The sequence below is a fragment of the Mercenaria mercenaria genome, chromosome 13, assembly GCF_021730395.1.
Source record: "Mercenaria mercenaria strain notata chromosome 13, MADL_Memer_1, whole genome shotgun sequence".
NCBI lineage: Eukaryota > Metazoa > Mollusca > Bivalvia > Venerida > Veneridae > Mercenaria > Mercenaria mercenaria.
Window position 1 is genome coordinate 28,540,717 of NC_069373.1, and position 15,243 is coordinate 28,555,959.

The 15,243-nt window shown below is 36.6% G+C and overlaps 1 protein-coding gene across 3 annotated transcripts in view; it reads right to left on the minus strand.

Moving 5' to 3' along the window:
- LOC123529149 (centrosomal protein of 41 kDa-like) overlaps positions 1-15,243 on the minus strand; it is an 83,636-nt gene that overhangs the window by 23,869 nt on the left and 44,524 nt on the right. For all 3 annotated transcript variants that reach the window (XM_045309367.2, XM_045309369.2, XM_045309368.2), the window contains 3 exons: positions 5,527-5,588; positions 3,968-4,013; positions 645-801 (listed from right to left, as the gene is read on the minus strand). In XM_045309367.2, coding sequence (XP_045165302.2) covers positions 645-801; positions 3,968-4,013; positions 5,527-5,588 — 265 coding nt within the window. The remainder of the gene's footprint in view (positions 1-644; positions 802-3,967; positions 4,014-5,526; positions 5,589-15,243) is intronic.

Sequence of the window (15,243 nt, forward strand, 5' to 3'; positions counted from 1 at the left end):
AAGGAGACAAAAATAACTCAAAATGTATCCATAAAAAATAAATAACAAGAGCTGTCTCCATAGGATGACACATGCCCCCGATGGCACTTTGAATGAATAGTTATGGCCGATGTTAGAGTTTAGGACCTTTGACCTACGGAGCTGGGTCTTGCACGCGACACGTCGTCTTACTGTGTCACACATTCATGCGTAGTTATTTTAAAATCCATGCATGAATGACAAAGATATGGACCGGACACGCCCATCAATGCACTATCATGAAAAATGACCTTTAACGTCTAAGTGTGACCTTGACCTTTGAGCTACAGACCTGGGTCTTGCGCACGACACGTCGTCTTACTGTGGTACACATTCATACCAAGTTATTTGAAAATCCATCCATGGATGACAAAGATATGGACCGGACACGCCCATCAATGCACTATCCTTTAACGTCTAAGTGTGACCTTGACCTTTGAGCTACGGACCTGGGTCTTGCGCGCGACACGTCGTCTTACTGTGGTACACATTCATGCCAAGTTATTTGAAAATCCATCCATCGATGACAAAGATATGGACCGGACACGAAAATTGCGGACAGACCGACGGACCGACAGGCGGACAGAAAAACTATATGCCTCCCTTCGGGGGCATAAAAATCCTACCCTTGTAAAGTAGATCTACCAGTATTTCCCCCAGCTGGTGCCCTGCTACCACCTTCTGTTCCATCAAGTGAAGGTTCTGGAGATGGGTCACCAGCACCTAACCGCTGTATTCTGTACACTTCTTCATCAGCTGAGTCTGCCCTCTCAGATCCAATATCTGCAAGAAACATTTATATCATTTTATTATTATCATTATACCACATTTATATAGCACTCTTTTCATGCACATGTACATGTTCTAAAATGCTTTGCAAAATAAACTGTAAACAATACAAACAAATATGCATTCCACATTAACAAAAATCATGAAGGTAAAACATATAGATAAAACTAGACAAACATACATGTACATACATATTTAAAAGTATTTAAGTTACCCTTGGATAAAATACAGTTTTTCGCTTTTTATGAACAGAAAAAAATGTATTGGTCAGTTAACGAAATGTTGTACAAAGAAGTGGGTTTTTAGCAGGCTTTTGTACACTGATTAGCTGTATCTATACATACTGTAAAAATTCTGAAGACTTCCTTGAAGTCTGGTTATCAAAAAAGCTTATAACGAGAGCTGTATCCATAGGATGACACATGCCCCCGATGGCACTTTGAATGAACAGTTATGGCCGATGTTAGAGTTTAGGACCTTTGACCTACGGACCTGGGTCTTGCGCGCGACACGTCGTCTTACTGTGGTACACATTCATGCCCAATAATTTCCATGCATGAATGACAAAGATATGGACCGGAATGCCCATCAATGCACTATCATGAAATATGACCTTTAACGTCTAAGTGTGACCTTGACCTTTGAGCTACGGACCTGGGTCTTGAGTGCGACACGTCGTCTTACTGTGGTACACATTCATGCCAAGTTATTTGAAAATCCATCAATGGATGACAAAGATATGGACCGGACACAAATGCACATCATGAAAAATGACCTTTAACGTCTAAGTGTGACCTTGACCTTTGAGCTACGGACCTGGGTCTTTCGCGCTACACGTCGTCTTACTGTGGTACACAATCATGCCAAGTTATTTGAAAATCCATCCATCGATGACAAAGATATGGACCGGACACGAATGCACATCATGAAAAATGACCTTTAACGTCTAAGTGTGACCTTGACCTTTGAGCTACGGACCTGGGTCTTTCGCGCTACACGTCGTCTTACTGTGGTACACATTCATGCCAAGTTATTTGAAAATCCATCCATCGATGACAAAGATATGGACCGGACACGAATGCACATCATGAAAAATGACCTTTAACATCTAAATGTGACCTTGACCTTTGAGCTACGGACCTGGGTCTTTCGCGCGACACGTCGTCTTACTGTGGTACACATTCATGCCAAGTTATTTGAATATCCATCCATTGATGACAAAGATATGGACCGGACACGAAAATTGCGGACAGACCGACAGACTGACAGACGGTTCAAAAACTATATGCCTCCCTTCGGGGGCATAAAAAAAGAATCTGAAGACCAGTCTCAGAGTGCAGGTTTGCCATTGGTCATTTTTGAATGTGTGGTCAGGAATAACCAATCAGATGCTGGAGCTTTTAGACTGCTCCCAAAACACAATTTTTTAACCTTGGCTCCAGTACATGTATCCTTGAACATCTACACACACACACAGTCTCCATCATAAAGTATTTTCTTCTGTAAGTAATTGCAAATAAACAAGGGGGCCATGATGGCCCTATATATTGCTCACCAGAGTTGATCTGGCCTACTGACCTAGTTTTTTACCCCACATAAGCCAGTTTCAAATTCAACCTAGAGATCATCTAGACAAACATTCTGACTAAGTTTCATAAAGATTGAGTCACAACTGTAGCCTTTAGAGTGTTCACAAACTTTTCCTTTGATTTGACCATGTGACCTTGTTTTTGACCCTAAATGACCCAGATTAAAACTTGACCTAGAGATCAACAAGACAAACATTCTGATCAAGTTTCATTAAGATTGGGTCACAAATGCGGCCTCTAGATTGTTCACAAGCTTTTCCTTTCATCTGGCCTACTGACCTAGTTTTTGACCCCACATGACCCAGTTTCGAACTTGACCTAAAGATCATCAAGACAAACATTCTGACCAAGTTTCATTAAGATTGGGTCACAAATGTGGCCTCTAGATTGTTCACAAGCTTTTCCTTTGATCTGGCCTACTGACCTAGTTTTTGATCGAACATGACCCGGTTTCAAACTTGACCTAGAGATCCTCAAGACTAAAATTCTGACCAAGTTTCATAAAGATTAGGCTACAAATGTGGCCTCTATAGAGTGTTCACAAGGCAAATGTTGACGCACGACGGACGCGGGACAATGACCGGTCACAATAGCTCACCTTGAGCACTTTGTGCTCTGGTGAGCTAAAAACAAGAACACCTCCTTGTCTGCAAGTGCTGGACAGTATGTAAGAAATAAGTTACAGTTCAGAATTTCTAAGCACAAAAAGGGCCATAATTCTGACAAATTAAAGGTTAAGAGTTTTGGTTCTTGGCCTAAGTAGTCAACAAATGATAAATATGTATGAAAAGGTTCAAAGCTGTAGCTCTTATAGTTTTGAAAAAAGGTGGACCTAAACAAAAATTTTAACTAAGAAACTCCAATTTTTTAAGAACAAAAAGGAAAATTTAATTCTGACAAAATGCACATCAAGAGTTATAGTTCTTGGCCTACACAGTCACCTAATGATGGTAAACAAGTGTGCAACGTTTCAGAGCTCTTATAGTGTTTTGAGAAAAAGTGGACAAAAATTTTAACCAACGCCGACGATCAAGTGACCACAATACCTCGTAGATTTTTTTCAAAAATCAGACGAGCTAAAAAACCATCTTGAGGATACCAAAATCCAGTTTCATAGCCTTGTGTTACAATTAATGTCTGCTAACCATGCTAGCTATATATAAACTAAGGTTATATAAATGTCAAGGTACTTTTTACAATACTATGCTAACCACAGACAATAACAAGAGCACCGCCTTGCAGGTGCAGATGCTCATCTGATTTTTTTGTCTCTGTATAATAGAAATATTGTCCTACCCATGATTTTCTTAGTCCAAAAGGGGCCATAATTCTTGCAAAAGGCAATGTAGAGTTATGGCACTTGCTGTGCAGAGTCAGCTTTTAATGGCAAATAACTGCTCCAAGTTTTAAAGCAATAGCTTTGATAGTTTAGGAGAAAAGCTGACCTAAACATAAAACTTAACCAGACAATGCCAACCCAGACGCCGGCGCCAATCAAGTGATGACAATAACTCATCATTTTTTTTTCTTCAAAAAATCAGATGAGCTAAAAAACAGACGTGAACACTTACCATATAATGAGCCGTTAGACTCGTCATACGATGCTACTTGAACAACCTGTAAATAGAAACATATTTCCGAGGATTAAAAATATAGACAAACTTTCTCCAGAAATACATTTAATGAGAAAGCTTTACGGCAGAATTTCCAAATATATCTGTTACATTCTTAGGTGAATTTCATAACATGAACCCATAAACTGAATTTGGATTGCAATTACAGTATCATTTCATTCTGTACCATTTATAACAACTTTTCATTACAATTCAGCCAATAGCACTTCCTACTGTGTTGTTCCATATTCTGCTTGCAAAATTTTGCCCTGTAATACCTGATGAACTTCTATAAAATATTTAAATATAGTTGTGGCACAAATAAATCTATTGAACTGTAATACAGAACATTTGCAAATGAAATGAACTGAACTTTTGTCAGAAAAGCACCAATGTCTGCCAACAAAAAAAAAAAGAAAATAAAAGAAAACTGGATGCAGTACAAATATTTGTGTAGGTGGCAGAGTTATGGACCAAATAGGGAAAAACCCTACAGAGATTAGACCTCCAAGTGTCACCTTGACCTTTGAGTTAGGATTTAGATGTTGTGCACGACACATTGGCTCATTATGTGGAACATTTGCCTCAAGTAATATTAAATGGAATTGACAAGGTTAGGGCCGGACAGGAAAAAAAACTGTTGACCTCTTATCATGACTTGACCTTTTGGCTAAATGACTTGATGTTACGCATGGCAAGAGGTTTGATTATGGGATACATTTCTGCCAGGAACTATTAAAATCCGTTCAAAGATGAAAGTATTATGGACTGGACAGGAAAAAACACACACTTTTGACCTTTGACTTCCAAGCATGACTTGACCTTTGAGCCATTGTTCTGGGTATTAAGCAGGACACAGTGTCTGATTATGGGGAACATTTATGTTAAGCAATTCTAAAATCCCTTGATGGAAGGTCCAGTTACAGACCAGACAGGAAAAAACCACCTTTGACCTTTGGCCTAAGTGTGACCTTGACCTGGGTCTTGTACACGAAGCATGTCTCGTAAGAAAAATTTGTGCCAAGTAAAACGAAAATCCCTTCATAGATGACAGTTACTGACTGGACACAAATTTGGGACAAATGAACGGATAGACGAAAGACAGATGCTGCAATTACAAAAAGCCTTCCCTCAAAGACCAGTTCTCATTTGGGGTTGTATGATAGTAAGGACAGTACTTAAACAACGGCAGCAAAGTTGAGAACCAAGTCATACACTTTTACAATATTTTATAATGACCTCAGTGACCTTTATTTTTTGGGTACTTGACCTTCGCCAAAAGTAAAATTAAGTTGTGACATTTAGGGGCAGTAGTAAGAGATGTAGTGTAAAGGAGTGAGTCATTATTAATTATTGGGTCTGTTAGTGGCCTTCAATGATACCAAGACAAATTCTTGAGAAAATACGGTGACAATTTGAGAAACTTTCACCTGAGAGCAAAGATGATGGAAATAGCAAAGCCAGGAAAAACACTACGGTCTTTATTACTCCTCAGCCAATCAAGTTAAACAACTTACCAATTGAACAAATGTGGTGACTTTCATCCGTTTGAAAATTTCATCTTGCCTGTATCTGTAGTCTGCAATTTGAAAACAAATCATGAACCTGTAAACTGCAGTACAAGGTAAGTATGCATCTGAAATCTGCAATTTGAAAACAAGTCATGAACCTGTAAACTGCAGTACAAAGTAAGCAAGATCTGTAATCTACAGTTTGAAAACAAGTCATGAACCTATAAACTGCAGTACAAAGTATGTATGCATCTGTGACTTACATTTTGAAAACAAATCATGTACCTGTAAACTGAAGTGCAAAGTAAGCAAGCATCTATAATCTGCAGTTAAAACAAGGGTGCAGAATGTCACAATATACGCCCGTCACAGCAAATTTGTTTACACTAGCACCTGTATTTGCAAATGGAATTTTAATTTTCTAGTTGTTTACAATGTTGTTTTTTTTTAGAAATTATTGTAATTCTTTTATTTTTCTAAGTCCACAAAAAAAATCCTTACCAGGTAGAGATACCTTAAAATACACCCAAAATTTGAAAGTAACATCAATGTTGTACCACAGAAAAGTGGTCTTGGTTTTTCCCTACGGTCAATTATAAAAAAGTTACAATGTAAGTTATTTATAGTAACAACTAAGGGAAGTTAATCTTTAAAGAGAAAAAAAAAAAAAAAAAAAAAAAAAATCGAAAAAAAAAAAAAATTACAAGTCCACACAAAAATCCTTACCAGGTAGAGATAGCTCAAAATACACCTCAGAATTGGATGTAACATGCATGTTGTACTACAGAAAAGTGGTCTCGATTTTTCCCTACGACTTGTAATGAAAAAGTTACAATATAAGCTATTTATAGTAACAGCAAAGGGAAGTAATTCAAAAGAAGGGACCAGTGCATGACACTCCGTCTCATGATGGTGTACAATTGTGCCAAGTTACATCAAAATCCCTCCATGCATGAAGAAGAAATGCTCCAGACAAAGTCATTCTTGTATCTGACCTTTGACCTTTAAGTGTGACCTTGACCTTAGACCGAGGGACCTGGTTCTTGCGCATGACACTCCGTCTCATGCTTGTGAACATTTGTGCCAAGTTGTATCAAAATCCCTCAATGCATGAAGAAGAAATGCTCCGGACAAAGTTTTCATTCTTGTATCCTTTGACCTCTAAGTGTGACCTTGACCTTACCCCTAGGGACCTGGTTCTTGCGCATGACACTCCGTCTCATGATGGTGAACAATTTTGCCAAGCTACATCAAAGTCCTTTCATGCATGAAGAAGATATGCTCCGGACAAAGTTTTCATTCTTGTATCCTTTGACCTCTAAGTGTGACCTTGACCTTAGACCTAGGAACCTGGTTCTTGCGCATGACACTCCCTCTCATTATGGTGAACAACTGTGCCAAGCTACATCAAAATCCTTCCATGCATGAAGAAGATATGCTCCGGACAAAGTCATTCTTGAATTTTTCATTCTTGTATCCTTTGACCTCTAAGTGTGACCTTGACCTTAGACCTAGGGACCTGGTTTTTGCGCATGACACTCCGTCTCATGATGATGAACAATTGTGCCAACTTTCATCAAAATCCCTCCATACATGAAGAAGATATGCTCCGGACAAAGTCATTCTTGAATTTGACCTTTGACCTCTAAGTGTGACCTTGACCTTAGACCTAGGGACCTGGTTCTTGCGCATGACACTCCGTCTCATGATGGTGAACAACTGTGCCAAGTTTCATCAAAATCCCTCCATGCATGTAGAAGATATGCTCCGGACAAGGTCTCTGGACGCTGCCCGCCCGCCCGCCCATCCGCCCGCCAGGGGCGTTCCCATAATACGTCCCGTTTTTCAAACGGGCGTATAAAAAATGAACCTGTAAACTGCAGTACAAAGTAAGCAATCATCTGTAATCTACAGTCTGAAAACAAGTCATGAACCTGTGAACTGCAGTACAAAGTATGCATGCATCTGTGACTTACATTTTGAAAACAAGTCATGTACCTGTAAACTGCAGTACAAAGTAAGCAAGCATCTGTAATCTACAGTTTGAAAACAAGTCATAAACCTATAAACTGCAGTACAAAGTATGTATGCATCTGTGACTTACATTTTGAAAACAAGTCATGTACCTGTAAACTGCAGTACAAAGTAAGCAAGCATCTGTAATCTACAGTTTGAAAACAAGTCATAAACCTATAAACTGCAGTACAAAGTATGTATGCATCTGTGACTTACATTTTGAAAACAAGTCATGTACCTGTAAACTGCAGTACAAAGTAAGCAAGCATCTGTAATCTACAGTCTGAAAACAAGTCATGAACCTGTAAACTGCAGTACAAAGTAAGCAAACATCTGTAATCTACAGTCTGAAAACAAGTCATGAACCTGTAAACTGCAGTACAAAGTAAGCAAACATCTGTAATCTACAGTCTGAAAACAAGTCATGAACCTGTAAACTGCAGTACAAAGTAAGCAAACATCTGTAATCTACAGTCTGAAAACAAGTCATGAACCTGTAAACTGCAGTACGAAGTAAGCAAACATCTATAAGCTACAGTCTGAAAACAGTCATGAACCTGTAAACTGCAGTACAAAGTAAGCAAACATCTGTAATCTACAGTCTGAAAAAAAGGTCATGAACCTGTGAACTGCAGTACAAAGTAAGCAAACACATCTGTAATCTACAGTCTGAAAACAAGTCATGAACCTGTAAACTGCAGTACAAAGTAAGCAAACATCTGTAATCTACAGTCTTAAAACAAGTCATGAACCTATAAACTGCAGTACAAAGTAAGCAAACATTTGTTATCTACAGTCTGAAAACAGCCATGAACCTGTAAACTGCAGTACAAAGTATGCAAACATCTGTAATCTACAGTCTGAAAACAAGTCATGAACCTGTAAACTGCAGTACAAAGTAAGCAAACATCTGTAATCTACAGTCTCAAAAAAACAAGTCATGAACCTATAAACTGCAGTACAAAGTAAGCAAACATCTGTAATCTACAGTCTGAAAACAAGTCATGAACCTGTAAACTGCAGTACAAAGTAAGCAAACATCTGTAATCTACAGTCTGAAAACAAGTCATGAACCTGTAAACTGCAGTACAAAGTAAGCAAACATCTGTAATCTACAGTCTGAAAACAGTCATGTACCTGTAAACTGCAGTACAAAGTAAGTAAACATCTGTAATCTACAGTCTGAAAACAAGTCATGAACCTGTAAACTGCAGTACAAAGTAAGCAAACATCTGTAATCTACAGTCTGAAAACAGTCATGTACCTGTAAACTGCAGTACAAAGTAAGCAAACATCTGTAATCTACAGTCTGAAAACAGGCATGTACCTGTAAACTGCAGTACAAAGTAAGCAAACATCTGTAATCTACAGTCTGAAAACAAGTCATGAACCTGTAAACTGCAGTACAAAGTAAGCAAACATCTGTAATCTACAGTCTGAAAACAGTCATGTACCTGTAAACTGCAGTACAAAGTAAGCAAACATCTGTAATCTACAGTCTGAAAACAAGTCATGAACCTGTAAACTGCAGTACAAAGTATGCAAACATCTGTAATCTACAGTCTGAAAACAGTCATGTACCTGTAAACTGCAGTACAAAGTAAGCAAACATCTGTAATCTACAGTCTGAAAACAAGTCATGAACCTGTAAACTGCAGTACAAAGTAAGCAAACATCTGTAATCTACAGTCTGAAAACAGTCATGTACCTGTAAACTGCAGTACAAAGTAAGCAAACATCTGTAATCTACAGTCTGAAAACAAGTCATGAACCTGTAACAAACATCTGTAATCTACAGTCTGAAAACAGTCATGTACCTGTAAACTGCAGTACAAAGTATGTATTATTACATCTGTAATCTGCAATTTCAAAACAAGCCAAATACCTTTAAACTAAAATAATACATATTTGTAAATTGCAACATGAAAACTAATTATGTATCTGTAAATTGCAGAAAGACAGAATTATCATGCACTTGTCATCTGTATTGTTCACTGGGACTGAAGTGTATAGTACACACAAGCACAAAGTCAATGAATCTTAATCCCCAATGAATAGTAATATTTCTCAGTACAAAAAAAGCTAGAGTTATCACTCAAGGTGATTCACACCATCTCATAAAGAACTGCTTAAAATGCACAATTATATTAAATTCCAATCAGTGCAATCGAAGAGTATGTACAAAAAGAGAGAAAATTCTTGAATAATTATCAAGAGAGTGGATCTTATGCTCAAAGTCCTTTCTATCACTGTGTCAAGTAACTTTAAATTTCCATAAGTGGTGTTCAAGTCAAGTTAATTGTGGTGGATGGAAAGACTGGCAGGTCAAAATAGTTCCAAGAAAAAATTAGACCCCAAAACATGGAGGGTATTAAAATATAACATGCATATCGTGGGCTCAGCTCGAAACTATTGTAAGTGACATTCTGGCCTAAAATGATCTTTTTGCAGATTTATAGATCTTTTTATATCCCCCAATATGTGAAAAAATATTGGAGTTCAGTTCCAACAAAAAAAGGAGAAAAATGATATTTGTCATTTTATTGTATGTGCAATTTGTTTATATTTTCAGTGCGAAACTATTGTAAGTGTACTAGTGCACTTACAATAGTTTCGCACAAAGATTTTTAAATTTTACATTGGTACAAAGGTATTGTAACTGTATCCATATAATAATTAATGTACTTTTGTCATTCATTTCAAGGTCTGTTATATAGTACACTGGTATAGAAATAGCTTCTTCATCTGACAAGAGAGAAAAAAGGAAAAAGTGTAGTTACAATAGTTTCGCGCTGGAAAAAAATCTAGTTGAGTCAGTTACAATACCTAGCAAAATTCATTTTGCTTTAAAATGTCATGTTTTTAGAGGTTCCATTTTTTTTTTTTTTTTGTATCATTGTTGGTATTTTTGGTTTGAAGATTGCATATTGTGTGTCGGGACTGACTGTTAGGGGGTTGGAATTTTTTAGAGAGAAAAAAAATTGGTTTTGGATTTGCTGGAAAAAAAAAAAATTCTGGCTTCAGCATGAAGAAAAAAAAACTGACTTCAAAGGAGCTGAACTTTTTTATTTATTTATTTATTTATTTGCTATAATATTCTTTATACAATTAGCAATCTTCTGAGAACTGTAGCACATAGACAGGCCCTTTTTAAAAAAGAATTACAAGCTGACCTATAAATCACAGAAACACCAAGAGAAGAAGGCGCCAGGTATAGATCTTCCAGGGGAGATTTTTTGTCTTACAGGTCAACACTATCTCTTCTAAACTGACAGCTAAGTAATAGAAAGAGCATTGAAACTCAAGGGTAAACGATTTGTACGAGGGGGCGTAGCCCCCCGAGTATAAATCGTTTACCCGAGAGTTTTAATGTTCTTTCTGTTTTGTATCATAGCCTTCCATATATGGTAGTTGTAGGCGTTCCTCATTGCCATATACAGCAGTTCAGTGAGTACTTAAAATCCTTGCTTTACAAATGTGTAAAGCCCAGGTAAAATCTTTACAAATGTGTAAAGCCCAGGTAAAATAAACCAATGTGAGAGCAGAAAATCAATAAAATACCCTTCGCTGTCTACTGTTCCAGACACGTTGGCATACTTTCCTATCCAACAGTGCGGTAACTAGCGTGCGGGTATTAAATACCTGCACACTTTTAGTTACCGCACCCTGTAGTCAGTGTATACTATTTACCTGCACCAAATTTGTTAAGAAAAAACACTGAGCTATGATACAAAATGTGGGTATGAACACATAAGTTATAAGGTTTGTTTAGGTTTCTATAAATGCAAAAAATATCCTTGAAAATGCTACAAGAATGTCAAGGATAGGTCCACTGGAGTTGGCTACATAAAACATGAAAATGCCAATTTAACTAGGAATAAAATGAGGATTTTTTTTTCTTTTTGCCATTATACGTCAATAGTCTGGAAGTGCTGTTTGATTACCTATTTAGTACTATTATACCTACCTTTCCTTCTTATTTAAGAATATACAGATAATTTTATCTTAAAAGCTCACTAGAATTCTGCATTTAACTTTTGAAACAAACACCAATGATACTACACAAAAGTATATTTTTTTTTTCAAGGATAATTGGACAATTGGACATAATTCACCTAAAGTAACATACTGCCATAATTAGAATTCAGGATTTGGCATGCACAAATTTCAAAATTTTCTGTCTGGGGGAGAATCCAATACAACCATCATACATATAAAGGTTGCAACACTTGTATGCAAGTGCTGGACAATATTTAAGAAAAGAGTTTTGTTCAAATTTTCTAAGTACAAAAAGGGCCATAATTCTGATAAAATCTAAGTTAGAGTTATGGTTCTTGAATACCTACATTGTCCTCTTAAGTTTCAAAGCTGTACCGCTTATAGTTTTTAGAAAAGTTGACCTAAACAAAAAAGCTAAACCAATAAACTCAAATTTTCTAAGTACAAAAAGGGCCATAATTCTAACAAAATGCATATCACAGTTATGGGTCTTGGCCTACATAGTCCCCTAATGATGATAAACAGTTGTGTAAAGTTTCAAAGCTTTAACCAATAAACTCAAATTTTATAAGCACAGAAAAGACAATATTTCTATCAAAATGCATACATGTATCAGAGTTATTGGTCTTGGCCTACATAGTCTCCTAATGATGATAAACAAGTATGCAAAGTATCAAAGATGTAGCTTTTATAGTTTCTGAGAAAAGGTGGACATAACCAAAATTTTATCCAAGAAACTAAAATTTTCTTAGTACAAAAAAGACCATAATTCCGACAAAAAAATGCATACCAGATTTATTTCTTTGCCTGCATAGTCATCTAATGATGGTATAAAAGTGTGCAAAGTTTCAAAGCTGTAGCTTTTACAATGTTTTAGAAAATGTGAACCTAAACAAAATTTAAACCAACGCTGACGCCGACACAGACACCGACGATCAAGTGACGACAGTATCTTGTAGATTTTTTTTTAAAGTCAGACAAACTAAAAAACTGAAATAAAAATACTTATGATTTTTTAACTCTTTATGATAGAAAAAATCAATTGAAATAGAACTAGTCTTCTGGTAAAAAAGTGCAAAACTATTGATGACAGAAATAATTTTCTGTTAAAACTGCAGGACTTTGGGTTTAAATACCAAAGTTTTGCAGGCTGGGGCCTCCTTCCACGATCTCCCCACCCTGGCACCCCTACCCCAACTTCGATAAAAATGATACACACTAGTATACTTATTAGAAACTTATTTTTAATTTATCTAGATCAATTACCAACTTCACTGGGTCAAGTCCCATAAATCTGACATGTATTTTGGGCAAATTATGCCCCCTTTTTGACTTAGAAAATCCTAGTTAAAGTTTTGCGTGCAAGTACATACAGCTATTACTTAAAGGCATATATATTTGAAACTTATTTTTAATTTTTCTAGATCAATTACCAACTTCACTGGGTCAAGTCCCATAACTCTGACATGTAATTTGGGCAAATTATGCCTCCTTTAAGACCTTAGAAAATTCTGGTTAAAGTTTTGCATGCATGTTCCTATCTGCAGAACAAATGCAGATATCAAATTGAAACTTCACAGTCATGTGCCTTTGGGGTTATAAAACTAGTTGATTGCATCAAGTTCCATAAGTCTGACATGCATTTTGGTCAAATTATGTCCCCTTTTGAATATAAAACTTCTGGTTAAAGTTTTGCATGCAAGTTACTATCTCCAAAACTAATGCAGATACGGGATTGAAATTCTATAGATATTTTAACATTAAGGGTAACATTTTCCTGCTTCTGGGACAATAATTTAAATAGTCGAGTATTGGCTGTCTTACGGACAGCCCTTGTTTTACACTACCAACATGACTGCTTGTACCTTGAATAAATTCTAAAATAATTTTGACCTTTGTTTAACCTAAAAGCAATCATTAAAAAATATAGGCTAAAACAGGTACAGGTAGCTATTAGCAGAATGACCTATTAAGTACAAAGGCCTGGGCGTGATAATTCCAAACTAGAATATTATTAATTTCTCCAAATATATATCACAGTGCTCCAGAGCTACTTGTACAGTTCAAATATTTCCCCTCATACTTTCCATATTAATAGAGATCCGAGAGAGGGAGGTGAGTGCATAGCCTGGGAATCCAGTCTGACAATTTTTAACAATTTTTTATGCCCCCCCGGCATCTACTGATGCGGGAGGCATATAGTGATTGTCCTGTCCGTCCGTTAATCCGTACGAGGTTAACCAAATGGGACCGTTTCGTCTAGCATCAATACCCTTATCTAGAATGACTTGATAGTTATGGAGATGTAACTTGTGACCATTCCTCATCTTCAGACATCACCTGACCTCAGTTTGACCTTGACCTCATTTTGGACTTAGGTTGCTTTTTAAGGGCTATCTCTTGGTTAACCAAGTGGGACCGTTTCATCTAACATCAATACTGCTTACAAGAATGAGTTGATACTAATACAGATGTAAACTGTGACCATTCCTCATCTTCAAACATCACCTGACCTCAGTTTGACCTTGACCCTGACCTCAATTTGGTGCAAAATCTATCGACAAGGATGCCACCGGGGGCATCAAGCGTTTATTGAACACAGCTCCTTGTTTCTACCTGCAAATTGACAGCCTGGGGAAGCCTGTTTTTTGACCGCAGCACCACCTATATTACACTCGAGATATGCTGGTGTATGATAAAGAACGATAACTTCTGAAAGCAATAATCCAAAAATAGAAACAGAATTCTCACGGAAGAGACAGATCGGAATCATGTACTTACGAAGGTTTCGGAACATTTCCAGGTCATAGACATACACCAGTTTGTACCTACCACAGTTTTTCCAGCAAGTTGTAATGACTATTAAATATGTCAGAATAAACTTAAATGTGCGTCATTATAGCTATCAAATTGAAAGATGTTATGTTAATGCAGACCTAATTATCTATGAAAATTGCCTAATTTTTGGCAGCATTGCCTCGTTTTCATTTCAAACAAGCACAAATATGATCAATTGTTAATTAGGTTATTTACAGAAAATGGATAATCAGTAGTGACATGGAAACTCCTTCAGATTTCCCCAGGCATTGATAATATCAGAAACACGATGAATGCCAATTAACACCGATTAGCGCAAATTAATCGGGATATTTAATGCATAGATATTAGGTATGATTTATTCTGACAAACAAAATATTATCAACGGCTTCCCAGGCTTTGGAGTGTAGTATTAAAGTACCACAACTCGACCACATTTTTCCTTAACACAACCTCCGTGTCTGTAAAGCCCCTTTTGTTACTGTAATTTCATGGAACATCTGTCAGTGTTACCGATCACCTTGTTTAACCATTTTGCGTATAGAAGTATAAGAATTAAATAATTATAAAAATCAAAGGGATTTGTATTTTAAGATATTTCATGTGTACCTTCTAAAGCAAATTACTCAATACAGAACAGAATGTATTTCTTTATCGTGTGTGTGTTGTTGTTTTTTTGTTTTTTTGTTTTTTAATAACAAAAACTATTTTGAACAAAAAACCTCTGGTTTAATTACTCTAGAAAAAAATATTTTGACCTTCAAGTTGTGGAAAAAAAATTCTGACTTTAATAGAAAGCGAAGAAAATAAAATTTTGACTCAGAGTAAAATCTCAGCCCCCACCCCACAAAAGTTCAAATGGTTAGTCTCTTAAATGACTTTTTTGGCAGA